Raw genomic sequence first — 27,110 nt, forward strand, 5'->3', positions numbered from 1 at the left:
CCTTTCCTTTTCTTTTTATATCATTACTGCCTCCTACTCAAATAATTCATCGATTCTGGTTACTAACCACCACCCCTTGATAACTCTTTTTTTTTTTTTTCTTTCTTTCTTAATTCTCGTTCTCTTTTCTATCGTATCACTTTCTCTCTCTCTCTTTTTTTTTTCTTCCCTTTATCATTAAGTGTGTATACTATAGTCGTTCTCGTCATTCGTTTGATAATATAATCCTTTCCTCTTCCTATAGAGTCCATAATACAAATTAACGTAAGCCATCCTATTTCATCAGGTCCAATCATTTTTATTCAATCATCAACAACTAATATATTAATCTAATATAAATTACACACAAAAAAAAAAAAAAATAGGTTAATATATTTTAATTTATATCATCCATCTTTTACCTAAATACAAATGCCAGCGCTTCCAGTTTGGAGTGTTGTTGTTCTTGTCATATGTGTCACATGCATTATCATCGGTTTACTGTATTGTTTGTTGCGATGCCGCCGATTTCCACGATCTACTGTCGATCCAGAGGAATATCCAAATAATAAACAAGGTCTCCATTCCATTGTCACTGGAGCAACCATCACCACTAATGAGTCCATCCAAGAAAAGAAGATGTTCACACCAGCAACAACCATCACACGCAGCACCAGCAGTAGTCAACCTTGTACACCAACCACTGCCACAAATTCAGCTAATCCATATAATGATGATGATGATAATGATGATTTGTCGACAACTAAATATCGTACATTTGCAGATGATGTCCCTGTAACATCCACACGTCCTTCATCCAATAATTATAACAATAATAATAAATTCCGTATTTCGTTGCCAATGCCACCACCAACGACATCCTTCTTTACTGATAAGATGGAGTTGAATTCCGAAGAAGCAAATCGTATGTTTGAATTGTATATGACCAGTACCGACAAGCAAATAAGTTCTGATCAAAAAGAGTTTGTATCCATTGATTTTGCGAATGATAACACTCTTGCCGATCATGATCATAGAAACACCATCGCCATTTATGACACCATAAGTAACCTTCCACATAAAGCCGCTGCTACCATCAGGAGTACGCTTCGTCAATCCCTACGTCGACAAAAATCCTCATCAAAAAAAACTAATGTTTATCAGATATTTGATCCACCTGTTTCTCCTTCCTCTACCGCTGTTGGTAATGACTCTCCTCCTCCAACTCCATCACACAAAGATCCATCATCACGACCACCACCACCATCATCATCACCACCACCATTGTCGCCATCTATATCCTCCCCACCAGCACCCCCACTAACAGTTGACGTACCTGAATCTGAGCCTGAAGCCTTTATTCTTGATACTACCAAGCAAACTATTTCTTTGTCATCAACACCTTTTCGCCAAACGGATGAAGAAGCCGACCAATACCAAGCATCAAGAGAATCATCATCCGAAGATATCAACTACAATAATACCAATTCAACGAGAAAGACCACCAAAAATCGCAAATTGTTTGAACATGATCTTGAAAGCATGTTTGCCTGGCCAACCACCGACGATGATGTTGTTGATGATTTGAATAATGAAGATCAAAGTTCAGATGAGCGTGATAATGTATCTATTGTATCAGCACTTCGAAACAATAGCAATAATGATACTGTTTCCATCACATCAGGTTCTGTCCGTAGATTGGTTCGAGATAGCACAGTTGTCGAGAATAGCCATTCTTCAATAGCAACTAGATCCATTGCAAACAGTGTACGACCAAGTCTCCATGAGATGGCAGGATGGTGGTCATCACAAGATCAAACTGCTGACAGCGTCGATGCATGTAAAGTGAATGGTCCAGAAGAAGAAGAAGAAGAAGAAGAAGAAGAAGAAGAAGAAGAAGAAGAAGATGTTAACTCACCATTTGCTGATCATCGTCAATCGTCACCAGTATTACCATCCGTTCCATCCAAAGAAGCCTTGTTAAATCAGCCTTTACCCAAGTCATTCTCCAAATTGACTGATCTTACTTCATCGTCACCAGCATCTACCTATAGCCGAGCCACTTTGAACAAAATCCGTATAGCCTTGACCAAAGAAGATGAACCAGAGATGGATGACAAGCCATCACCCCCAGAATCATACCAAAATAACATCATCCAAGAAGAGACTTCCATCAAATATGCAGTACCGGATGATGAATTACTACCATTGTCAGTTCCAATCACCAACGAAGAATACCAGCCCAAAACATCTATTTCCTCTGATTCAGTTGTAAAGGAAACAATAGTATCCAGACCATCATCCACAGCCACGTCACAAACAAGCTTCATTATACCACAGCAATCACCACAGCCAATGCAACCATCAGAGAGACCATCGTTAGAACAACCAGTTCAACCATCATCCGTAACAACAACAACAACAACAACAGGAGTCATACCAAGTGCACCAGGATCCATACGAGTCAAGAATAGAAACAGTACAATAGGCGCAGGAAGCAATGTTGATAGCGTACGTCGTGTATTACAATCTACGTGGAATACAAATCGGTTATCGGATCAAGGGTCTATAGCCAGTAACCGGTCTTCATTGTTGTATGGCAAGTCACCTCCAGGAAGTGTTAATCCACGTCAATTGAATCAACATCTTGCTTCTTTGTCACTTCGATCCAATGGTCGTCATCAAAATAGACCTGGTTTGCCATCTGGATTTATGAGTGAAGACTTGGTAACAGTAGAAGGTATTGCCAACGGTCCTACTCCCACAGTATCTTTTTCTTCGTCCACCGTTCGCACCATGATTCCAGAAAATGAGCCCATAGAATCCCATGTCGGTAAAAAGAAGTCAACAGAACAGCAGGAAAAACCAACAAAGCCAAAAACAACACCAAAGCAAACACCAGCCAAAAAGGATACGCCAGGAAAAACCAAGGAACAAAAACAGAATTTTGGTACCATGAGGACAGGTCGACAACAAAGAGGATCCATGCCTTGGAGTGCAAATGCTTCTAACAATAATGATAAATCCAATGGAAAGACTCCAGCACAGCGTGAACGTGATCGTTATTTACAATCGTTAAAGGGATAAAAAAAAAAAAAAAAAAAAAAAGAAAAAAAAAAAGAAAAAAAAAATTCATGAAAAAATGCAAACAATAAATTCCCGCCTTAGCTTAAAATGTTACCACTGTTTTTTTACTATAGTAGTTTTTCAATTTTTTTTTTCTATATATATATATTCAATAAACGCTTTGGGAGCTTGTTCGAAATCGATGATTTGTGTATATATTTATTCTTTTGTTGGAAGATGTGGATTATTGGGTTGACATATTTTTTTTTTCTTCAACCATTAAGTCTTATGATCATTCATCATTATATCATCATCCATATTATCCATCACCGCCCTTCTACTATCTATATTATCCATCATCTACCATCCACTATCCATTCTCCATCAATCATCATGATGTTTACTATTTTTTTTTTCTCTTTTCTTCTCATATAAGACCTTACTCAAAAAAAAAAAAACCAGAATAATTTTATTGATGAATTCAAGAGGAAATCAACTAACTTATGGAATGAAAGGACATTTGCCACCGGTAGCATCAGTCTTTTCACCTTCTTTCTTCTTATTCTTGGATAATTGCATCATCAAATCGTTAGGATCATAGAAAGTTTCAAGCTAGAAAAATAAAATAAAATGTTATAAAACAAAGGATATCATAAATTATATATGAGTCCGAGATTTACCTTCTCGATTTGGAATTTGTCATTGACATGGGCGACAGTTACACCAAAGCTTTGAACCACTTCATTGGATGCAGGTGCTTCTAATTTCTTACCATTTCCAAGATTTACATTCAAATCACCAGTCATCAGACCCCAATGACTGGGTTTTTTTTTAAAAAAAAAAAAAAAAAAAGAAAGAAAAGAAAAGGGAAAAAAAAAGATGAGATATCACAGTAGGACAAAAAAAATTTTTTTTTCTAATAAAAGTATTTTACCGCCATTTGAAAGCAACAACAGGAGGACCACTATAAACTTCAAGTACTTCCCATGAAAAAGTACGAAGACAACGTTTGAATAATTTATGAGATTCACTAAAATCCAATTCACTAGCTTTATAAAGTTCTGTATCGCCAATAAGAGCATTATAAGTACCAATCTAAAAAAGAAAGTTAAAGTTGGGTTAGTAGTGTAATATAAAAAGAAAATGGGCCCATTCTTGTGGTTTTTTTTTCAGGGTAACTCCGACATTGATTCCTTCTATATATACCTTAAGCATTTCTTCCACAGTATGCCATTCATGACCATTCACTGAAAATTTATACTTTTCAGGATTAATGGTACGAATTTGATCAGCACGAAGTTTATATGACATTTCTTTTTCCCAGTTCTAATAAAGAATGATATCATTTAGTAATCCATCCTTTTTTTTTTTTTTTTTTTTACCTTCACAAGATTGGATACTAACCAACCCAGAGAACCTTCTTCATGAGTCACAGTTTTTTCTTTAAAATGAAAATGATGATGATGATGATTAGATTTTTTTTTTTTTTTTTTTTACTTGATTATAATTGTCTATGAATGAATTTTTACCGAGATCAAAAGTTTCATTGACTTTTTTATAATCAGGTACACGATTATAACGCCATTCATGTTCAGTGTCATTTAAGACAGCATTAGGATTAGTCATAAAATCAGGAAGATTAGCCATTTGAAAAGATAATGTAAGAATAAGAGAAGATAAAGTAAAAAAAAAAAAAAAAGAATAGAGAATTTTTTTTTTGTGTCCTTTTTTATGTTAAAGAAATTACAATAAATATATGTATATATGACAGAAAGAAACTCAGTTAGTGGTACATTGGTTTTTCCAGACATTGAAGAGGAATGGTGTAACTCTTTTTTTTTTTTTTTTTGTTCTCCAAGATGTTCAGCTATGCCTATCAATATCATGTTTCACAATCGATTATTCATTTGTTAGTTTGTTTGTCAGCAGTTAATGCCCTAAAAATAATATTTATAATTTATTGATTAAAGGATTGGAAAAAAATAAAGAAGACTATATAATAAATAACAATATCTATAACTACGAAAATATACACTAAGATGGACTGATATTGGTGTGATGGTGGTTGTTTGAATGAATGGGACGAGGTGATGATGATAAAAATGATGATGACGAGGATGATGACGATGATGATGATTTTTTGATATAATGGTCTAGATAGTATCCTAACATATCTGAAGCTAATTCTATAATATAATAAAATGTCAATATATGCATACATTATAATTATCCAATATTATACATAATCTTGATTTACCATGAATCATCGATCCATCCAGATTGGCTAATTCCCACCAATTTTCTTCTAAGGGTTCAGAGGATAAATGACTAGCTAATAATAATGCCGCTCCAGCGACAATATTCGGTTGATACAATACACATAAAGGAGATCCACAACTACCATTATAAGAAAGCATTAGTCATTCTTTTTATAAATATATATATATATATACTCATCTTTCTTTACCATTGATATAATAACATCCATGCTTTTCTCAACATTGATCCTGGAACTAATATATAAAATTAAATAAAATACAATTCCTTTCTTTTTTTTTAAAAAAAATTTACTTACTATTTAATTGAGTTTCCATAGCAAGTAAACAGGTATGAGGGTGTTGTATAGATAAATCAAAGCATAAAGTTTCCAGTAGAATGACTTCGTTGCATAACATGGTATCCTTCCACTTGATAAAGTCCTAATTTTTATATTCAAAATATACATTGGTTAGATAGATAATCTCTATTTTATAGTCATTTGACTTTTACTTTTGAATCTTCATCAAGTATCAATTTGTCATTCTTTGATGCCTTTTGAGCACAAGCATTTACAAAATCTTTAATCCTTCGCGTACTTTCCTCTACTTTTGTTGCAACAAATAGACTTGTTGCTGCCATATCCTATAAATAAATAAATAAATAAAAAAAAAGAAAAAGTGAGTTAAGAAATAAACTAATCATTCTATTTCAAAAACTTACATATATATGAAAGCGTTTCATCGATTGTCGCATAAAGAATCGATGAAAAAAAGTTGCTGCTGTAACCACTACAAGTTGAGGTCTATAGGTATTTAATACATATAATGAATATTCCTTTTCTTTTTTTTATTTCTTTTTTTTTTTCTCTCTAAAACTTACAAATTAAGTCTAGCAGCTACAGCTAAAAGATAATGACAACCTTTTGTTCGATCCATTTGTTCTTGTTCAAAAGTGATTCCGTCCGCGATACTCGGCGTGTCAAGAAGTTCGTCTTTAGTATATAGCCACTATACCCCACAAATAAAAACCATTAAAATATGTCAAAAGAATATATGTGATAGGAGAAAAAAAAAACAGTATCTTGATTACCTGATCAATAATCATGGCATCGAGAAATGACCCAAGTTATGAAATGGTAAAAAAAAAAAAAAAAAAAAAAAAGTAGAGAGCGGAAAGAATTTTTTTTCTTTTCTTTTTGTTCATCCAATGACGTATGGCCGCGGGGTGTTAGATCTCTTTTTCTTTTTTGACTTTTCGAACCGGCTCAAAAAGAAATCACACTCACACGGATTTTGAAATTTAATCTCTCTCTTTTGGCTAGTCTTTTTCTTTCCTCTGCCTTTTTTTTTCTTTTCTTTTTTTACTTAGTTCTTTATCTTCATCTTGATCGTTTTACCGCGTAGAAAAAGGTTGTTATTTACTTTTATATTCAACCTTTTAAAAATATAGTATTATACAAGTCTTATTTTATACATATAAACATATAACTTACAAACATTTAGTCTTATTTTACACATGTCTCTTACGGCGGCTTCCCAAGCAGTCGATGTTTATACCAAGGGAACAAAGGCGTGGTTTACTGACGAAAAACTAGCCTGGGTTTCTGCTACTTGTATATTGAATGAAACTTCTGGTGATACTGTGAAACTTATATTCGAAGGTGATGCCGATCAAAAGGTAATATAGAAAAAAAAAGAGATAAACAATCTAAACTGTTACTGATTTATAAATGCTATCAATAATATAGGAATATGTATTTGAATCTACTCTATCCGATATTCAAAAGAATGATGGTGCCAATTTGCCTCCTCTTCGAAATCCTCCCAAATTAGAATTCAATGATGATCTTACCAATTTAAGTTACTTGAATGAACCTGGAGGTAAGATAAAAAAAAAACAGGAAACGGAGAGAGTGTATGTTTGGGTTAGATATTGGAAAAAATATTATGAATGATAACTTATACTTTGTTATTTTTGTTTTGTATCTAGTACTCAATACTATTCGAACACGATATATGCAACGATTGATTTATACTTATTCTGGGATTGTTTTAATTGCTATGAATCCATTTGATCGTGTGGCTCTGTATGATCCTGATATCGTACAACAATATTCTGGAAAAAGACGTGGTGAATTGGAACCTCATTTATTTGCCATTGCTGAAGATGCCTATCGATGTATGATTAGAGAACAATCAAATCAAACCATTGTGGTCTCTGGTGAAAGGTAAATCATATTGATACAAACAAATCTATACTTATGCTCACTATTATATATATATAGTGGTGCTGGTAAAACTGTTAGTGCAAAGTATATTATGCGTTATTTTGCAACTGCTGATGATCAAGAATCTACTGGGAAACGTAAAAAGACGGATGGCTCAATGACTGAAGTGGAAGAACAAATTTTGGGTAAGTGGATCAAAAAAGAAGAGAGTTTCAGGAACTGATCATCTTATTTATTTTATTTAGCAACAAATCCTATTATGGAAGCGTTTGGGAATGCGAAAACGACACGAAATGACAACAGTTCTCGGTTTGGCAAGTACATTGAAATTCAATTTGATGATGGAGCCAACATTATTGGTGCAAAAATTAGAACATACCTTTTGGAACGTTCAAGATTGATCTTTCAACCTGAAACGGAACGTAACTACCATATCTTTTACCAGGTAACTTTTTTTTTAAGGTTGTATATACAGCGGAGTACTAATCGGATGTAATCTTAATAGTTATGTGCAGGTGCGCCATCATCAGAAAAAAAGAAATTTGAACTGGGTACATATAGCGACTTTCACTATCTCAATCAAAGTGGAACTGGTACAATTCCTGGTGTCAATGATGCAGATGAATTTGAAGTTACTCAAAAGGCTTTATCAACTGTGGGTCTCTCAGTGGAATTACAATGGAAGATCTTTCAAATCTTGGCTGCTTTGCTTCATGTGGGAAACATTCAAATTACTGGTCGTGGGGATGCAATGTTGATGGAAAATGATCCTGCTTTATTAACAGCCACTCGATTACTTGGTATTAAGACAACTGAATTCAGAAAATGGATCGTACGAAAACAAATCGTTACTCGCTCCGAAAAGATCGTCACTAACCTTAATCCGGCTCAAGCAACTGTTGTCAAAGATTCTGTGGCCAAATATGTGTATTCCAATCTATTCGACTGGCTGGTTGGTGTGACAAACGATAGTTTATCTTGTGGTGATCCCAATTTGGTTGCTACTTTTATTGGTGTACTTGATATTTATGGTTTTGAACATTTCAAGAAAAATTCCTTTGAACAATTCTGTATCAATTATGCAAATGAAAAGCTGCAACAACAGGTAAATATCTTTTTATTAGTTTTTGCTAATCTATATATTTTGTCTCTCATCGCTTTTTTTTTTTTTTTTTATTTTACATAGTTCAATCAACATGTATTCAAGTTGGAACAAGAGGAATACGTTCGTGAACAAATCAATTGGACTTTTATTGAATTTAGTGACAATCAAAAGTGTATTGAATTGATTGAAGGGAAATTGGGGATTTTGTCTTTATTGGATGAAGTAAGTTCAAAAAGATACAAAAAGAAAAAAAAAAAACTAAAATTAATCATTATTTTCTTTTATATCAACTTTAGGAATCTCGTTTGCCTGCTGGTTCTGATCAAGGTTTCTCTCAAAAACTTTACACCAACTTTGACAAACCAGAATTCAAGAGTCACTTCAAGAAACCTCGGTTCTCCAACAATGCATTCACTATTGCCCATTATGCTCATGATGTACAATATGAAGCTGAAAACTTTTTGGACAAGAATAAGGATTCAGTACCTGATGAACATATGTCATTACTGCAAGCAACAGAATTTGACTTTTTGAAGGAAGTATTAGACAAGGCTGCAAGCAACAATCCTGCACCTACTGTAAGTGTGTTTGTGTGTGTGTATCTTTATGTTCTTTTTTTTTTTGAATTAATCATTACTCTTTTTTTTTCGGTAGCCTCAAGCCAATAAGCGTATGAGTATGATTGCAAGAAAACCTACTCTAGGCTCGATTTTCAAGGTACATTTATATACTACATTTTAGTATCAAATTGAATCTAACGATTTTTTATTTTCTGGTATTATAGTTATCTTTGATCAATCTCATGGATACTATTGGCGGAACAAATGTACATTACATCCGATGTATCAAACCCAACGAAGCAAAGGTCGCATGGGAATTTGAACCCAATATGGTGTTATCTCAATTACGTGCTTGTGGTGTGTTGGAAACCATCCGAATTAGTTGTGCTGGTTATCCTTCAAGATGGACTTTTGAAGAATTTGCTGATCGTTATTATGCTTTAGTTCCTTCCAAACATTGGGATACTAAATCATCATCACCTGATGTTCGTACTCTATGCTCTACCATTCTCGATAAGTCTATTCAAGAAGAAGACAAATATCAAGTGGGTACAACAAAGATATTCTTCCGAGCTGGTCAGGTAAAATAAAATGAAATGATATTCTCAATGAAGTAAAAATCATTGTGAAAGAGTTCTTTTTTTAATTTTTACTTTTTTTTTTCTTATTAGCTTGCCTATCTTGAAAAATTACGTTCTGACCGGTATGATGAATGTGCTACATTACTTCAAAAACATATGCGTCGCTTCGTCTACCGTACTCGATATATGCGTATGCGTGATCTTGTTCTCCGTCTGCAATGTATTGCTCGAAGCAAATTAGCCCAAGCTCAACTGAAGTCTCTCCAAGAAGAACATGCCGCTATCACTGTACAAAAACACTGGCGACGTTATACTGCTCGAAAGGAATTTTTGGCAAAGAAGACATTTGTATTCAAACTTCAAACAGGTAAATTTTGAAATCATATGGACTTGATTTATATTGAAATGGGATGATTTACTGACTTTTTCTATATTTTTCTATAGCCATCCGTGGACATATCGCAAGACGGGACTTCTCTAGTGTCAAAGAAAACCAGGCTGCTATACAGATTCAATGCGCTGTTCGAGGATGGTAATCACAAAAAAAAAAAAAAAAAAAGATCATAATCTATTTTCATATATGCATCATGATCTAATTCTATTTTACTTAAATCTGTGATTCATGCAATAGGTTTGCTCGTCGTTACGTCAAGACTCAGCTGGGATATGTAACTCTACTTCAGTCATGCATCCGAAGACGCGTGGCTCAAAAACAATTGATGGATCTACGAAAAGAAGCAAGATCTGTTAGTCACTTCAAAGAAGTTTCTTACAAGTTGGAAAGCAAGGTGGTAGAATTGACGCAAACGGTGACTGGATTGACTCGCGACAAGAAAGCTCTGAACGATCGTACTATTCAATTGGAATCTCAAATCAAAACTTGGACAGAAAAATATGACAAATTGGACAAAAAGAACAAAGAACTAGAATCCAAGTTACAGCTACCAACTGTACCTCAACAAGACTGGGATACATTACAAGCAGAACGAGATTCCCTTACAAAGGAGAATCAAAGTACCTTGACCAAATTCGATACCCAAGCACGTGAACTGGCCAAATTGACAAGTGCTCTTTCAGCTGAGAAGGAAACAAATGCACAACTTCAATCTGCTCTTGAAGAAGCACGACAACAGAATGCTCTTGCTGTGGATGAAACTGAAGTGGCTGAACTCAAGAATCAAATTGCTGGACTTAAAGCCCAATTAGCTCAAATGATGAATGCTCCTCGTCGTCAACAATCGAACAACAATATCCGTGGTCTTTCACCTGCAGGAGGATACCGTGATACATCTGCCTCTCCTGGACCTCGAAATATGTCTGCTTCTCCTATGAAACCTTTGGATGCAAAAGAACATACTGAACGTCAACGTAGTCGATCTCCTCATGGACTTGTGAATCGCAAAGCTCGTCGTAATAGTGCTGCAGACGTGGCTGATACTCGACCCAAAACGTCTATTGACAATGTACGAAAGGCAGAACAATTATCCAAAAATCCTCGTCCCACTTCTTTGGCATTCTTTGGCTCTTTGCTAGGCAACAAAGCTGGTGGAACTTTGGAAGGACTTGATGGTGATCCAGAAGAAGCGGTAAAATAATAATAAAAAAAAATATTGGATGGGGTTTTCTTTTTTGTGGAAATCTAATATTATTATATATTTCATTTAGATTCACAACATTTTACGGGACGAAGAAGCTTTACATGACGAAGTACTGGAAGGATTGATTAAAACTCTCAAAATGCCATTACCAAATATGCAAAACCCACCTTCTCAAAAAGAAGTAGTTTTCCCAGCTCATGTGATTGGTATCATTGTGATAGAAATGTGGAAACTTGGTTATATTGAAGAATCTGAACGTCTATTGTTTTCGGTGATGGATACCATACAAAAGCAATGTCTGGTAAGAAAAAGACAAAAAAAAATAAAATAAAATAAAAAGGGAAATGAAAGATATGAAATAAATGCTAAATATCATTATAGGGTTTTACTGGTGAAGAAGCTACAGTACCATGTGCATTCTGGTTGACGAATATTCATGAATTGTTATCTTTGGTGTGTCGGGCAGAACAGGATTTGGAACGTGATTTACATGGTAATTCTAGTTGGCATGAATTTGAAAAGTTGATGGCAACAATCAAGTTTGAAATGCAATGTCTTGAAGACAATATTTTCCATGCCTGGATGAAGGAAGCTAAGAAACGTCTTTCCAAGATGGTTGTTCCCTCTGTGATCGAAAATCAATCTCTACCTGGATTTGTAACTGCTGACAATGGTAGATTCTTCAACAAGTTTTTAACTGGATCCTCTCAACCAAGCTTTTCAATGGATGAACTCCTACACTTTTTGAACAAGCTCTATCGTACAATGAAATGCTACTATTTGGAACAATCAGTAGCAACTCAAATTTTGACAGAAATTCTCAAGATGATTGGTGTCTCTGCCTTTAATGACTTATTGATGAGAAAGAATTTTGCTTCCTGGAAACGAGGTAACAAATATATATATATATAGAAAAGTTTTTTTTTTTTAAATTAATTTTATTTTGTTATGTGTATAAATAGCCATGCAAATCCAATACAACATCACTCGAATTGAAGAATGGTGCAAGAGTCATGATATTCCTGAAGGTACTCTCCAATTAGAACATTTGATGCAATCAACAAAATTGTTACAATTCAAAAAGGTAAAAATAAAATTAAAAGTGAATATATGAAATGTTAATATCTGATTTTATTTTTAATATGATATTAGAACACTTTGGAAGATATTGACAACATATACGATGTATGTTGGATTCTTTCCCCTACACAAATTCAGAAACTGATATCAAATTACCTTGTTGCGGATTATGAAGTAAGGATCAAATTAAAAAAAAAAAAAAAGGTGATGATATGGTTACTGATGTATAGTTTCATTTCAATAGAATCCTATTAGTCCCGATATATTGAAAGCTGTTGCTGATCATATTGTCAGTGGTGATCAAAGTGATGTATTATTATTAGATTCTGTTGCCATTGATGATACGACCAATCCCTTCGAGATACCAATTCCTCGCCATACAAAACCTCAGAAATATTTACCAGCTTGGCTCAATTTACCACGACTTCGACGATTAACCATTCTACTTGATACAACTCCTCAAAAAGATACTGACAACAAAGAACAAGGTGTTGAAACTACGATGGTCTAAGTATGAAATTCATAGTATACATATAAATAAATATATATATTAGTTAGTTAGTTAGTTATTAGTCTCTTTGTATTCATTTTTATCAATTAGACATTCTATTATTCTCTTAATAAAAAAAAAGAAAAGGAAAGACGTTTTTTGAGCTTTTTTTTATGCTTTATGCTTATAGGTAAAAAGGAGAGATTTGTCATACGATGACGTTTAATCGAATTTTCAACTTGCGCTGTAGAAAAAAAAAAAAAGCTAGCATTTCATATTTGCTTTTCTCTCTTTCTCTTCTCTCTTTTTTCTCTCTTATATTCTTTGACTTTCTCACCCCTTCTTTTGCATCTCGCCCATCCTTTTCTTCTTCTTATTATTTTATTTTATCACTGTTTTCTCACCATAGAATCAACTCTTATTATCTTTCATAATGAGCCTTGGTCAATTACCTGCAGCAACCGACTTTGCTGCAACCTGGAATTATTTGGAAGAAGGTCTCGATCAGATTATGAATCGTTTCGATGAAGGTCTTACCAGTGTACGTTATACACTTCTTTATAGGTAAAATAAAATAAAATACAAATACTTTCTTTTTTTATTTTGAAATCTAGAAATAATACTCACTCTTTTTTTTTGTTTTGGTATATTTACTATTGCTTATTTAGTGCTGTCCACAATTTTTGTGCTAGAAGTCATAATACCATCTCATCTGCTTCTTTTGGTGCAGCCAATCCACAACGAGGTAAATATATATCTATATATTTCGAGTCTTTCCTTCTCTTTTAGTTTTATTAATGAAAAAACTTTTTTTTTCCCATTTCCATTTCTAATAGGATCAGCTAATCTAATCGGTGCCGAATTATACAATAGCTTGACACAATATTTGGAAGCTCATTTGAAGAATATTCGTTTGGTAAAAAGAAAAAAAAAAGGAAAAAAAATTATTGTGTTTTTATTTTATTCAATATACTAACTAAAACACTTTTAGGAATCTGAACAATACATGGACGAAGACTTATTACAGTATTATACGAGACAATGGGTACGATATACCACCGCAGCTCGTTTGATCAACAACATCTTTATGTATCTCAACCGTTACTGGGTCAAACGCGAAATCGATGAAGATAAAAAACATGACGTATATGACATTTTCACTGTAAGTAGAAACGATAGTAATAAAGTTAAATTCATCTTTCTTTTTTTTTTTTTTTTATTCATATTATTTTTTATATATCAATGTTAGCTCACCTTGGTGACTTGGAAACGCATTTTATTCCAATATGTCCATCATAACGTTATAGCCGCAGTATTGAAATTAATTGAACGTCAAAGAAATGGTGAATCTATCGAAACTGGTTTAATCAAAAGTGTGGTGGAATCATTTGGTAAGAAATAAAAGAAAAATTGATTCAATATATTTATGTTTTACTTTTACGCGTTTTAGTTGCATTGGGTTTGGATTCAAAGGATACTACAAAGTCGAACTTCTCTGTCTATAAAGAATTCTTCGAAACTCCCTTTATTGAAGCAACTGAAGTCTATTACAGAACTGAATCTGAAAAGTTCGTCAGCGAAAACAGTGTTCCCGATTATATGAAAAAGGTAACCTCTTCCAAATTTTCAAATGTATATTAATTTAAATCTATTAGGCTGAATCTCGTTTACTTGAAGAAGAAAACCGCGTGGAAATGTACTTGCATGAATCTACTCACAAAACTGTAAGTACTACTCATTCTTTTAATTAACAATGGAATTCTCACCCTTTATTTGGATTGTAGCTCATATCAACATGTGAAATTGTCCTAGTCAAAAATCATTCTGAAGTTATATCTGATGGATTCCAACATTTGCTTAATCTGGATAAACAGGATGGTAAAAAAAAAAAAGAGTAGATGATTTATTTAATATTGTTATGATGCTTACTTATTCCAATATACTTGTAGATCTTCATCGAATGTATGCTCTTCTGGCACGTATACCTGATGGTTTGGATCCTCTTCGTATCAATTTTGAAAGTCATGTACGGAAGGCGGGACTTGGTGCTGTTGAACGTATTGGTCAACAAGAAAAAGAAGCTGTGGTAAATTATATTATTTTTAGTAGATCGATAAAAGATGGAATATTAACCTTTCTCTCTTTAATAGGATCCGAAAACTTATGTGGAAGCACTCTTGGAAGTTCATAGGCAATATAATGATTTGGTACAAACTGCATTTAATGGTGAAGCTGGATTTGTAGCGTCATTGGATAAAGCTTGTGGTGAATTTGTCAATAGAAACAAAGTGTGCAAGACATCCACTTCAAAATCTCCAGAATTACTGGCAAGATTCTGTGATTCCTTATTGAAGAAGAGCGCCAAGAATCCTGAAGAAAATGAACTGGAAGATGTTTTGAACAGTGTGGTAAGTCAACGGTTATAAAACCTATTTTTTTTTTTTTTGTTCATTCTTCTAATTTTTTTTTTATAATTATAATTATTCTAGATGACTGTATTCAAGTATGTGGAAGATAAGGATGTATTTCAAAAGTTTTATTCTAAAATGTTGGCAAAACGATTGGTTAATGGCACTTCTGCATCCGATGATGCTGAAGGCAGTATGATCTCCAAATTGAAAGAAGCTTGTGGATTTGAATATACATCAAAATTGCAACGTATGCTTACGGATATGTCACTTAGCAAGGAATTGAATGATCAATTCAAGGATGTTCAATCACATCATGAAACATCTGGTGCCAATGGTAAGAATAAGGAGATCATATATATATATATTAAAGGCTAATGATATTATTTTTTTTTCACTCTTTAACACAAATAAGCTGATTTCAACGTACTTGTACTTGGAGCTGGATCTTGGCCTTTGAACCCACCAACCACCAACTTCAATATTCCCGATGATGTAAGGAATAACTGAATAATATATATATATATAAATATATATACTAATTTTGATATTGTCCATATAGGTTGTGAAAATGTATGATCGATTCCAAAAGTTTTATCAAAATAAACATTCAGGACGCAAATTGAACTGGTTATTCCAATTGTCAAAAGCTGAACTCAAGACAAACTATCTTAAAGCAAGCAAGACTGGATATGCCTTGCAGGTAATACAAAACTGTTATTATATATATTCATCTTCTTACTTTTTTTTTTTTTTTTTTTTTTTTTTTTTTACGTGATACAGGTCTCTGCATATCAAATGGGTGTGCTTTTACAATACAATAATGCCACCAGCTATGCATATGAAGAACTTCAAATTAATACTGGATTATCTCCTGATGCTATGAATCCTGCTCTTGGTATCCTTGTCAAGGCTCGTGTACTTCTCTTAACGAATGGTGAAAAAGTGGGTGACGAAGGATCTCGATATGAACTTAACTTTGATTTTAAGAGGTAAACAAAAAGTTTAAAATCAAATATAGAATCATCTACTCACTTTATATATATAATTATACAGTAAAAAAGTGCGCATCAATTTGAACTTTTCTATGAAGACAGAACAAAAAGTGGAAACGGATGAAACTCACAAGACGATTGAAGAAGATCGAAAGTATTTGATGCAGGTACGGAATTGAAATTATATTTAGCGTGATATATTGATTTATTATTAATATAATATAATATATAGGCTGCGATTGTTAGAATTATGAAAACACGAAAAGTGATGAAACATATTGCCCTTATTGAAGAAGTGATTACTCAACTACAATCCAGATTCAAACCTAAAGTACAAGATATCAAGAAATGTATTGATATACTACTGGTAAAAAGAAAGAAAAAATAAAAAGCGGTGATTGTATTTATTAATATCCAATTTTGTATATTTTATAATATAGGAGAAGGAATTCATTGAACGAGCTGAAGGACAAAAGGATATGTATAGTTATGTTGCTTAGTTTTTTTAGTTACCTTTTAGTTATCTTTAATGACATTTATATTCCATCCTTCTTTTTCTTCTTCTTTTTTTTATTATTGTTCTCATTTGAATGAAATACCTCTTCGAAATAAACAAAATTCTTTTGATTTATCGATTTGAAATCGGGTCGAGAACTTGGGTGCCGACATGTTCAGTGTAACATCAATGATAATTAAAAAAAAAATCAATATACTTTTTTTTTTTTTTTTTTTTCGTTTGTAGCAAAAGTACTCCATGAAGAAGTGATCACCTTCTTTACCCTTTCCTCTCATTTAGACACACACACACACATACACTCTCTTCTTTACCCCTGACAATTGAACGCCCGCCTTTAAAATTTATATGACATGCTCTTTTTTGTCATTCCTTCACTCTTCTTTCTTTTTTCCTTCAACCTACCATGCGTTTTTACTGATGATTCTATTGACAATTATATTCTCGTTTTCAAACATGGTACTTCTCGACATGACATGAACAATCATATTCAACTCATGTATCAACAAGTCAATGACCTCAATACCACCACCGATACCCGCATTCTTTTGGATTCTGTTCAAGTGTCATCCATTGGTAACTTCCACTGGTATTCTGGTGCTTTTGCCTCTCGAGCTTTTGAATCCTTATATGGTTCCTTGCAGCATCCTTCTACCATAAACGTTTCATCGCAAAATACGTTTCCTTCTTCTCCTTCTTCTTCTTCTGATATTCTACATTATTGGGTTAAGGATATTACCTTCTCTAAGCAAGAAATGGTACAAAATAATGTACCTAGTTGGGTAAAAAAAAAAAAAAAAAAAAAAAAACCAATAAAATGATATTCATTCATCATTGATTCTTTTTTTTTTTTTGGATGCAGGGACTGGATCGCATTGATCAACGACAAGGACTAGATGGACTATACAAATTTGCCTCCAATCAAGGTCAAGGAGTCAAAGTGTATGTACTAGATACAGGCGTAATGGTGGATCATGACGATTTGAAAGGTCGAGTTGAAATTGGTGCAACGATTGTGGGTGATGATGATCCTACAGACTATGATGGTCATGGCACTTTTGTAGCTGGTGTATGTTGCGGATCAACTTACGGTGTAGCAAAAGGAGCCACAGTGGTCTCGGTCAAAACATTAGATAGTGATGGTAATGGTCGATTATCAGATTTACTCAAAGGTTTAGACTGGGTCGTACAACAACATACCTCAACAACAACAACAACAACAACAGCAACACCACCATCATCATCATCAACCATATTACAGCCTATTTCTTCAACTACCATTATTGATGTATCTACACCTATTCCTGTTAATGGCAAAATGGTACACCAACAAGGGAAAAATCATTCTTCTACTATCAACAAAGCCAGTCATTCAGCCCCTACTCTCCATTCTCAGCAAATACAAAGTCGTGGATTGGATATACCGACTAATAATCAAACCATGCCTACTCCATCCAATGCCTCACCTTCATCATCCTCTTTTTCGCCACCAACTCAAGGCAAAACCAAAAGTGTTGTCAATCTCTCTTTGGGTGCTCTGTACAATCAAGTAGCCAATGATGCAGTGGAACAAGTAACTCAACTTGGAATTCATGTTGTGGTTGCTGCAGGCAATTATGGTGAAGATGCTTGTTTGTATTCTCCTGGTTCTGCTCCTGGTGTTGTGACAGTGGGTGCTCTTGATCGTGATGATACTATTAGCTATTATTCAAATTTTGGAAAATGTGTTGATATGTAAGTTAAATGATGACTTTTTTTTTAATTCCTATTATTGATTATTATTATTATTGAGATATTTACATGATTTCTTTATTTGACGGTGTTCACTGTCTTTTTTTTTTTTTTTTTTTTTTTTTTAGTTTTGCTCCTGGAACTGATATCAAGTCAATTACAAGTAATAGCACTAGTGCAACTGACGTTTTAACTGGCACATCAATGGCAGCACCACGTAAGTGACCCGATCAAAAAAAAAAAAAAAAAGAACATGCATATAAAATCTAGATGATTGACTTTATACTCTATTTGGAATGGGATGCTATTAGATGTGGCAGGTAGCATGGCTCTTTTTTTAGCACAAGCAGATTATACACCATTTGAATTATCCACCTATATGAAAAACATCTCCACGTTGGTTTATTTGGAATTCGCAATCAACAATACAGATGGAAATGCCAATAAATCAGTTTTGGATAATGCTATTGACACTGGAGTTCAATCAAGTAGCAGCGGTGGTAATGTTAATCATCCATTTGACACAGCTGTCAATATTCTATATACTCAACCTGATGATGGTCAACCTTTATGGGCATTTGGTGGACAACTTTCTAGTGTAGCTTCTTCTCTTCATCTTCCATTTTTCCTCACTCTTATTTTTACTGTATTAGTGGCTATTATACCCAATCTTTCATTTTAGTTAGTTTCTCTCCTTTTTTTTTTTATTTATTTATTTTTACTTGTATTACTCATTTACATTTCATCAAAATTTTTAATGTGAATAAAATAAAATTTACTGTTGTAATGATTCTAGTTTTTTTTATTTGTCAGGGGCTTTAGCTTCAAAACTAAAAAAAATCAACTAAATCAAAGGAACGAGAAAAACTAGATCGTTCCAGTTTTTTTAGTAGCTTAGACTAATTGGATCGACATTTTTTTTTTAGAAACAAAAAGATTTACTTTGAATCGTCACACTTTTTTTTCTTATGACAATTGTCTATATAAAGGGAAGATGAATGGACAATTGTACTCCAAAAAAAAAAAATAATCATTCAATTACTTTTTATCAATGATGAAATACCAAGGATTTATTCTTCTCTGCTTTGCTCTCTTTTTGATGGTGACTTTTGCTCAAGCTCAAGCATCTAGTGGAGGTGCTTCAGGTGGTTCCAGCGTTGGTGCTTCAGGTAGTTCTAGTGGTAGTGCCTCTTCTTCTTCTTCTTCTGCAGCAGTTTCAGCAGCTGTTTACCTTAGTCCAAATATGGCCTTCCAAACCATTTCTTTCCTTGGTGTATTTGCCATTAGTGCTGCCTTTGCCTTAGCTTGATTTTTTTTTCCTATGATACTCCTTTTCGACACTTCTCGTTTTTTTCTTTCACAAATAAAACCTTTATATAAAATAAGATTCTTTTTTTTTGTTATATGTGATGATAATTTTTTGTATGATATATTTTTTGATCATCATAATAGATTCATTCACATACATCACCCATTACTGTTGGGAGCCATCAGTCAATCCATAAAAGGAAGGAGATGAATGGCCGAATATGATCAAGTAGAAAACTAGCAAGTCAAGGTACCATGAGCTTTTTTTCTTTTTTTTTTTTTTCTCCTAGGGTGTTTGTTACAGAAATAAAGAGAATCCTATGTCCTCTTTCATCTTTTCTTAATTGATTGATTTTTATCTATCATCATTATTGAATATGATCAAAAGAATGATTCTATCAATAACATAGTTTATGTCTATTGGAGGAGATTTAAATAATTTGCCCACGCTTTGGGGTCAAAAGTTAGTTCATTTTTTCTATTTTTTTTTTATTTTTTATTCTTATTCTTTCTCACTTTTTTTTTTCTCTTTTGGGTTATGGATCCGATGCCATGGTGTCAGTATCTCTGTCACTCTTACTAAATCAACTTCGGGCCACTTTTATCAACTTATCACCACTTGGAGGTTCTTTTGTTAATGTCAAAAAGAATCAAAAACGGGTCAAACTCGGCAAAGAAGACTATAATATAGAACAACAACAACAACAACCTTATACTTCCTTGATTATTTATGCTAGTCGTCACAAGATATCCAAAAAACCTTTTCATCGACAACATCATGCAAGTACATCATCCAAAGAAGACAAAAATTTAGTAGGTCGTTCCATGAAACATACTCCTTCTGGTTTGGATATTCCTGTAACTCCTCATTATATTGCTCCTCGTGCTCCTATTGTATTATGCCATGGCCTTTATGGTTTTGATAAAAGAGGACCTGATGCTCTTCCTTTTCTTCAAGTTCATTATTGGGGTGGGATTGAAGATGCCTTGGCCAAACTAGGTTCAAAAGTGATTGTGACAAGAGTACCTAGAACTGGTAGTATATGGGAACGTGCTCAAGTATTACATACTTTTATCAATTCGGTTTTACAAGATCAGCAAGTCAATTTTATTGCTCATTCTATGGTAATATATATATATATATATATAGATGATTGATTTTTTTTTCTTCTTCTTCTTTAGGGTGGATTGGATTGTCGATATCTTTTATCTCATATTCATGATCGATCTTATATACCATTATCATTAACAACAGTATCTACACCTCATCGTGGATCACCAGTGATGGATTGGTTTCGAGACAACGTGGGTGTAGGTGTGACGGATGCTATCAAGACAGCAGTGGCCAAAAAGATGGAACAAAATGAAGAATTGGAACGATATAATGAAGATATATCAAGAACATTGAATCAACATCCTTCTTTTTTGAATTGGTCATTAACGGATATCGCTAAGATGCCTATTAGTTTACTGGATCCAGTAGTACAACGTGTGGTACAATTACTTGATACACCTGCATATGCCAATTTAACGACGGACTATTGCCAAAATTATTTCAATCCAAATACACCTGATGATCCTGGAGTGGCATATTATTCATATGGAGCTTCAACAACGATTCCTGTATGGTCCTTTTTGGGTTTACCTAATCAATGGGTACGTGAAAAAGAAGGTGATAATGATGGATTGGTTAGTGTCAAGAGTGCCAAATGGGGACAATATATCAAGACTGTCAATACGGATCATTGGAGTTTGAATGGACAACGATATAAATGGCGATCTTCTGCTAACATGGATACTAAATTGGATAAGTTTGACACGGTGGAATTCTATATGGAACTAGTGACTCATTTATATCAACAAGGTCATTAGTGTATTAATATTATTTTTTTTTTTTTTTTGTATATCTTTTTCTTTTTTTTTTCTTTTATATTGCTCAGTTCGTGTTACCATTTTGTATTTTGTTTTTTGATTTTTTCATTCTCCTTCTCTTCCCCTTTTTCTCTTACTCTCTTTTTTTTTTTTTTATTTCTTTCTCTTTTTTTTTTTTTTTTTTTTTTTTTTTGACATTTCTTTCTTATATCTTAATAAAAAGTACTTTAATTATGTCCTCATTGAATTTGAAACACAGTAACAAAGCTTCCTCTTCTCCTGAACCAGATGACTTTGATGATGAATATCATGAATATATACAACGTATCCAACATATTTACAAAAACAAAATTCAACCTTTGGAAGTAACATATAACTTTGAAGGTAAAAAAAATAAAATAAGTTTAATCTATGGTTTATATTAAAGTATGATTTCTATATATTCTAGGTTTTCATTCTTCTCCCTTGACACCTTCTGATATTGCTGCCAAGCCTATTGTGTTACTTGTTGGTCAATACTCCACTGTAAGTCTTTATATATATATATATATATATATATATATCTTTCAAAAAAAAAAAGAGTATTCATTTTAATTCTTTATATATATATATATATATGGATGAATAAAGGGAAAAACAACATTTATCAGGTATTTACTGGACAAGGCTTACCCTGGTGAACATATTGGAGTAGAACCTACGACGGATCGATTTGTGGCTGTGATGCATGACAATGAAGATCGAGTGATTCCAGGCAATGCCGCGGCGGTAAATCAAGAACTTCCGTTTCGAGGACTTAATCGTTTTGGTCAGGCATTTTTATCAAGGTTTCAAGTCTCACAAACATCATCTCCAGTGTTGGAAAATATGACGATTATTGATACTCCTGGGATTTTAGCTGGTGACAAACAAACAGTGGAACGTGGTTATGATTTTACTCAAGTGATTCATTGGTTTGCTCAACGTGCTGATTTGATCTTATTGATGTTCGATTCTCACAAGTTGGATATCTCGAACGAATTTAGGATGGCTATCGATAGTCTTCGTGGACAAGAAGAAAAAGTCAGAGTGGTGCTCAACAAAAGTGATATGGTCAGTCAACAACAATTGATGCGTGTTTATGGTGCAATGATGTGGTCCCTAGGCAAAGTAGTGCAAACCCCTGAAGTCATGCGTGTGTTTTTAGGTTCCTTTTGGTCAGAAAGACCTCCCAATTGTTTTGATGATTGTAGAGATCTCATTGAAGCCGAATCCAAAGATTTATTGAAAGATCTCAAAACTTTGAAACGTCAAGCTGTCATGCGCAAAGTGAATGAAATCATCAAAAGAGCAAGATTGGCTAGAGTAAGTTAAGCTAAACTAAACTAAAAGAAAATCATCTCATATTTTTTTTTTGATAGGTTCATGCTTTGATCATCAGTCATTTGAAGAAAGAAATGCCAGCCATGTTTGGAAAAAAGAAAAAACAAGAATCTTTATTGGCCAATTTGGACCAAGAATTTATAAAATTACAACAACGTTATCATATTCCTGCTGGTGATTTTCCTAATGTGGACAAGTTTAGACAAGCTTTATCAGTGTATGATATGGATAAATTCAAGCCAATGAAAGAAGATCTTTTATTAAAAGTGGATGAGGTGAATAAAATAATTATAATAGATTCAAAAAAAAAAAAATAAACTGACTGATTCTTTTTTTTTTTTTTTTTTGAAGGCCTTGAATGTAGATTTGCCAAGTTTGATCTCACAACTTCCAGTGGGTAATCCTACCTTAAATCAACATGAAAGGAATCCATTTGACCTTACTAATGATGAACCCAATGAAACACCAGTACCTAGCAGTAATCCATGGCAAATCTCAGCAAACGACAAAGCTCATTATCAAACGATGTTCTCTGAAAATGTTGGTTCAGACGACAAGCTCTCTGGTACAGCAGCCAAGTCTCTTTTGATGCAATCTGGGTTACCCAATGATGTCTTGGCACAAATATGGCGACTAAGCGATTTGAATACTGATGGTGCTTTGGATGTACATGAATTTGCTATTGCGATGCATTTGGCAAAAATCGTCAGTCAAGATGGTATCTCTCTTCCAGAAAAACTCCCCTTTACTTTGTTACCTTGATAGACTTACTTTTTATTTAACTTTTACTTTTCTGTCATCTATTACTATTTACTTTTTTATTTATTTATTGTTTTGTCTAATAAAGAAGGTGTTTTTAATCAATGCTGGGCTTCTTTTTCTTTTCGGGTATATGCGTATTCTAGACAATAAGATGTTGATAAGAAATGCGTCATCTTTTTTTTTTTTTTTTTTTGGACAATCATCACATGAGATCATCCCCATACACGGAAAAAGAAATGTCAAAGTTTAAATTACTTTTGTTTGTTGTTTATATGGCGTTATTAATGATGGATGATAATGAAGATAGTGATGATGGATGAGTGACAACATTGTAAGCCTCTCAAAAGTTCTCTCTTTTTTTTTTTTCCCTGGATACAACAATAATCCTTTATTTGTGACTAGATTTAAAAAAAAAATGGATTCCATAAAAAAATTTGTTAATGAGATGATTCATCCTGATGATTTAAGCAGGACCCTTTCCTAAAAACCCCTTTTTTTTAAAAAAAAAGGATGACGATGTTAAATCTCAGTTACACTTCCCACGATGAGCTATCTAATGAATTGATAATATATATAAAGTCTAGTTCCACGGAAAGAATCCCAAATATTGGCCAGGATTCAACGGGAAAAGCGGGGTAATAAAGTATAAACGAATGATTTTTATCTTTTATTTAACGGACTATGAAGCGCGGAAAGTGTTACACTAGTTGTATCCTCAAAGAACCCTTTTTTCCCATGACATAAAAAAATAAATTATCATATCTAGTTTTAAGGTTTATTAGGGTCTCTTACATAACACATAACTTTCTCGTTATTCCCTCCCATCATCCATGTCACCGTTTTTCATTTTTTTTTTTAAAAAAAAGAAAAAAGAATCTTTGTACAATGAAAACAATCTCAGTAAGAGTACCTTTTTTTCTTTTGTAACCATCATTGTTCTCATTAAAAAAAAATGTGGGTCTCGGGGTAACCCCACCTCATATTTCTTTTTTTTTTGGTCCGCCCCAGATGGAGAAAGAATCATCATCTTATTTTACTGGTTAATCAAACTTTTTGATTCACCTGAGATTTAAACCAACCATGTGGAAAAAAGGATAAACTAGAAAACCTTCTTTTTTTTTTTTAATCCAAGATGACTGGTTCTGACCCTGTTGGATGAAGATAAATAAAAAAAAACAGGGTGCAAGAAATGATTAGGTGTAAATAAAAAAAGCCTCCCTAATTTGGTTAAGTCCCTGAATTTGAAAAACGGATATAAAATGTCCAAAATTTTATTTTTCCCTTTTTTTTTTCTTTTTCTTTTCTTCATCTTCTTTTGTATACATATATCCCATTCATATATACATTCTTTTTTTTTTTTTTTTAAATATACATACACATCATATATATATTTAAATGACATCTTCACGTTTTGACTGGTTTTTCTCGCCATTAGTTCAAGTCTCCTTTTTAGGATTTGTTTGTCTTTGTTGTCCTGGTATCTTCAATGCTCTCAATGGATTAGGTGCTGGTGGTTCTATGAGTTCCAATGTGACTCTAGTGGATTCTGCTAATGGTGCTCTTTATGGTTGTTTCTGTATTGTGGGTTTTTTTGCTGGTTCTATTGTCAATCAACTTGGTATTCGTTCTTGCTTAACGGTAATACATCAATTAAAAAGTGGGGGCGGAGGGGAAAAGGTTCTTTTTTTTTTTTTTTTTTTTTTTGGTTGTTTCTGTTCCGCGGGACAACTATATATATATTAGTTTATTTTTAATCACGTTTATTACATACATTCGTATACTAATTTTTTTTTTTTTTTTTGTGTTTCAATTATTTTAGATCAGTTCTTTGGGTTACGCTCTGTATTCCGCATCCTTATGGGTATATGACCGTAAACAAGTGTCTGGATTTGTGATTGCTGCTGGTGCTATTCTTGGATGTTGTGCTGCTGTCTTCTGGGCTGCTCAAGGGGCAATCATGATGGCTTATCCTGATGAAAAGAACAAGGGTAAATTTGTTGCCATCTTTTGGGCGTTATTCAATATTGGTGGTATCCTTGGTTCTGTAATTAGTTTAGGAATGAACATCAACAATTCGGCTGGAGGTGTTACCACTGGAACATATACAGCTTTCGTTGTGATTATGCTTATTGGTACCGTGATTTCTCTTGGTCTTGCTCCTCCCACTCGTGTCATACGCTCCGACGGTTCTTATGTGGCAGTGGTACATCATACAAGCTGGAAGGATGAATTGAAAGGCGCGATGAATGTGTGGCGTGAATGGCGTATGGTTGCTTTGTTCCCTGCTTTTTTGGCAAGTAACTGGTTTTATTCTTATCAATTCCGTGTCAATGCTGTTTACTTTGATTCTGCCACCCGTGCTTTGAATGGTACAATGTATTGGGGTATGCAAATCTTTGCCTCTCTCGCTGTCGGTGCTTTGTTGGATTATCAAGGCTTTTCTCGTCGTACCCGTGGTCTATTGACATTAGCTATCATGTTCTGTATCATCTTAGCCGTATGGATTGGTGGCTTCATCTTCCAATTGACATTCGACAATAGCTATGATTCCCCTATTCATTGGACAACGGATGGTTTTGGTGGACCTTTTGTCTTGTATATGTTGTATGGTTTCTCGGATGCTATGTATCAATCCTACTTGTATTGGTTGATGGGTGCCATGTCAAATGATCCTACTATTCTTGCCCGTTATGCTGGTTTTTATAAGGCTTTGCAAAGTGCTGGTGCTGCTATTTCTTTTGGTATTGATGCTTGTGATATTCCTTTGAAGTGGGAATGCTTGATCAGCTGGATTTTGGTCATGGTTTCTTTTCCCTTCATGTTAATGGTCGCTAGTAAGATTCCCGATACCAATGTTATTCCAGAACATGATGATGTTCTCTCTATCAAGGATGCAAAGACTGAAATCAACGATAGACCATTTGATGAAAAACATGCCTAGTAGCTTAGTATTTTATTTTTAGTTGTTTTTTTTTATTACTTATATACGTATATATATATATAGATAGATATCCTTGATTTTTATGTTTTACATTTTCTTTTTTGCCATAGTAGTATTTATTATCATTGTAGTTCCTTTTTTTTTTTTTTTTTTTTTGCTTAATGTAGACTAGATGATTCTTCCTGTATATTAATAAAAAGTTAGTCTTTTTTTTTGGGTAATCAAAAGGATAGATGATCAATGATAGATGATGCCGATTGAAACCTGACAGA

General features: G+C 33.6%; 10 protein-coding genes across 10 annotated transcripts; 8 read left to right on the plus strand and 2 right to left on the minus strand.

Moving 5' to 3' along the window:
- Window positions 1-411: 411 nt before the first annotated feature.
- Window positions 412-3,066, plus strand: BX664DRAFT_354441 (uncharacterized protein; the record flags this gene model as incomplete). Its single annotated transcript, XM_051547743.1, has 1 exon — window positions 412-3,066. The coding sequence occupies one exon, from the start codon at window positions 412-414 to the stop codon at window positions 3,064-3,066; it is 2,655 nt and encodes an 884-aa protein (XP_051404517.1).
- Window positions 3,067-3,493: 427 nt separating this feature from the next.
- On the minus strand, window positions 3,494-4,737 carry BX664DRAFT_319973 (uncharacterized protein). Its single transcript, XM_051543040.1, has 6 exons — window positions 4,575-4,737; window positions 4,428-4,486; window positions 4,252-4,371; window positions 3,980-4,140; window positions 3,726-3,864; window positions 3,494-3,657 (listed from the first exon to the last, which is right to left on the minus strand). The coding sequence occupies exons 1-6, from the start codon at window positions 4,690-4,692 to the stop codon at window positions 3,547-3,549; spliced, it is 708 nt and encodes a 235-aa protein (XP_051404518.1). The 5' UTR covers window positions 4,693-4,737; the 3' UTR covers window positions 3,494-3,546.
- A 194-nt stretch (window positions 4,738-4,931) lies between these two features.
- BX664DRAFT_319977 (cyclin-like protein) lies at window positions 4,932-6,452 on the minus strand. Its single transcript, XM_051543041.1, has 8 exons — window positions 6,394-6,452; window positions 6,184-6,311; window positions 6,025-6,106; window positions 5,815-5,946; window positions 5,621-5,744; window positions 5,513-5,558; window positions 5,303-5,442; window positions 4,932-5,231 (listed from the first exon to the last, which is right to left on the minus strand). The coding sequence occupies exons 1-8, from the start codon at window positions 6,406-6,408 to the stop codon at window positions 5,080-5,082; spliced, it is 819 nt and encodes a 272-aa protein (XP_051404519.1). The 5' UTR covers window positions 6,409-6,452; the 3' UTR covers window positions 4,932-5,079.
- Window positions 6,453-6,646: 194 nt separating this feature from the next.
- On the plus strand, window positions 6,647-13,114 carry BX664DRAFT_288750 (P-loop containing nucleoside triphosphate hydrolase protein). The gene is made up of 18 exons (XM_051541805.1): window positions 6,647-6,981; window positions 7,052-7,184; window positions 7,294-7,531; window positions 7,589-7,716; window positions 7,777-7,976; window positions 8,037-8,636; window positions 8,718-8,858; window positions 8,933-9,214; window positions 9,291-9,353; window positions 9,421-9,777; window positions 9,868-10,144; window positions 10,222-10,309; window positions 10,409-11,363; window positions 11,443-11,676; window positions 11,757-12,264; window positions 12,338-12,459; window positions 12,528-12,629; window positions 12,700-13,114. The coding sequence occupies exons 1-18, from the start codon at window positions 6,820-6,822 to the stop codon at window positions 12,964-12,966; spliced, it is 4,857 nt and encodes a 1,618-aa protein (XP_051404520.1). The 5' UTR covers window positions 6,647-6,819; the 3' UTR covers window positions 12,967-13,114.
- A 146-nt stretch (window positions 13,115-13,260) lies between these two features.
- Window positions 13,261-17,164, plus strand: BX664DRAFT_319980 (Cullin). Its single transcript, XM_051543042.1, has 18 exons — window positions 13,261-13,509; window positions 13,614-13,690; window positions 13,782-13,861; window positions 13,937-14,107; window positions 14,195-14,336; window positions 14,396-14,553; window positions 14,601-14,669; window positions 14,730-14,823; window positions 14,895-15,031; window positions 15,096-15,353; window positions 15,435-15,690; window positions 15,769-15,848; window positions 15,916-16,056; window positions 16,137-16,345; window positions 16,410-16,515; window positions 16,581-16,715; window positions 16,789-16,922; window positions 17,145-17,164. The coding sequence occupies exons 1-17, from the start codon at window positions 13,379-13,381 to the stop codon at window positions 16,846-16,848; spliced, it is 2,304 nt and encodes a 767-aa protein (XP_051404521.1). The 5' UTR covers window positions 13,261-13,378; the 3' UTR covers window positions 16,849-16,922; window positions 17,145-17,164.
- Window positions 17,165-17,215: 51 nt separating this feature from the next.
- Window positions 17,216-19,275, plus strand: BX664DRAFT_363176 (peptidase S8/S53 domain-containing protein; the record flags this gene model as incomplete). The annotated part of the gene is made up of 5 exons (XM_051548362.1): window positions 17,216-17,644; window positions 17,725-18,034; window positions 18,362-18,596; window positions 18,722-18,810; window positions 18,905-19,275. The coding sequence occupies 5 exons, from the start codon at window positions 17,216-17,218 to the stop codon at window positions 19,273-19,275; spliced, it is 1,434 nt and encodes a 477-aa protein (XP_051404522.1).
- Window positions 19,276-19,625: 350 nt separating this feature from the next.
- Window positions 19,626-19,963, plus strand: BX664DRAFT_319982 (uncharacterized protein). The gene has a single exon (XM_051543043.1). It carries the CDS (start codon window positions 19,645-19,647, stop codon window positions 19,900-19,902), a length of 258 nt encoding a protein of 85 aa, XP_051404523.1. The 5' UTR covers window positions 19,626-19,644; the 3' UTR covers window positions 19,903-19,963.
- Window positions 19,964-20,726: 763 nt separating this feature from the next.
- On the plus strand, window positions 20,727-21,773 carry BX664DRAFT_253989 (Alpha/Beta hydrolase protein; the record flags this gene model as incomplete). Its single annotated transcript, XM_051540342.1, has 2 exons — window positions 20,727-21,026; window positions 21,084-21,773. The coding sequence occupies 2 exons, from the start codon at window positions 20,727-20,729 to the stop codon at window positions 21,771-21,773; spliced, it is 990 nt and encodes a 329-aa protein (XP_051404524.1).
- A 184-nt stretch (window positions 21,774-21,957) lies between these two features.
- BX664DRAFT_288763 (P-loop containing nucleoside triphosphate hydrolase protein) lies at window positions 21,958-23,997 on the plus strand. The gene is made up of 5 exons (XM_051541806.1): window positions 21,958-22,157; window positions 22,222-22,298; window positions 22,404-23,117; window positions 23,174-23,410; window positions 23,487-23,997. The coding sequence occupies exons 1-5, from the start codon at window positions 22,007-22,009 to the stop codon at window positions 23,895-23,897; spliced, it is 1,590 nt and encodes a 529-aa protein (XP_051404525.1). The 5' UTR covers window positions 21,958-22,006; the 3' UTR covers window positions 23,898-23,997.
- A 1,252-nt stretch (window positions 23,998-25,249) lies between these two features.
- Window positions 25,250-26,973, plus strand: BX664DRAFT_10145 (major facilitator superfamily domain-containing protein). The gene is made up of 2 exons (XM_051539666.1): window positions 25,250-25,535; window positions 25,717-26,973. The coding sequence occupies exons 1-2, from the start codon at window positions 25,293-25,295 to the stop codon at window positions 26,836-26,838; spliced, it is 1,365 nt and encodes a 454-aa protein (XP_051404526.1). The 5' UTR covers window positions 25,250-25,292; the 3' UTR covers window positions 26,839-26,973.
- The last annotated feature ends 137 nt before the right edge of the window (window positions 26,974-27,110 follow it).

Source organism: Halteromyces radiatus, assembly GCF_025201355.1.
Source record: "Halteromyces radiatus strain CBS 162.75 chromosome Unknown BX664scaffold_1, whole genome shotgun sequence".
Lineage (NCBI taxonomy): Eukaryota > Fungi > Mucoromycota > Mucoromycetes > Mucorales > Cunninghamellaceae > Halteromyces > Halteromyces radiatus.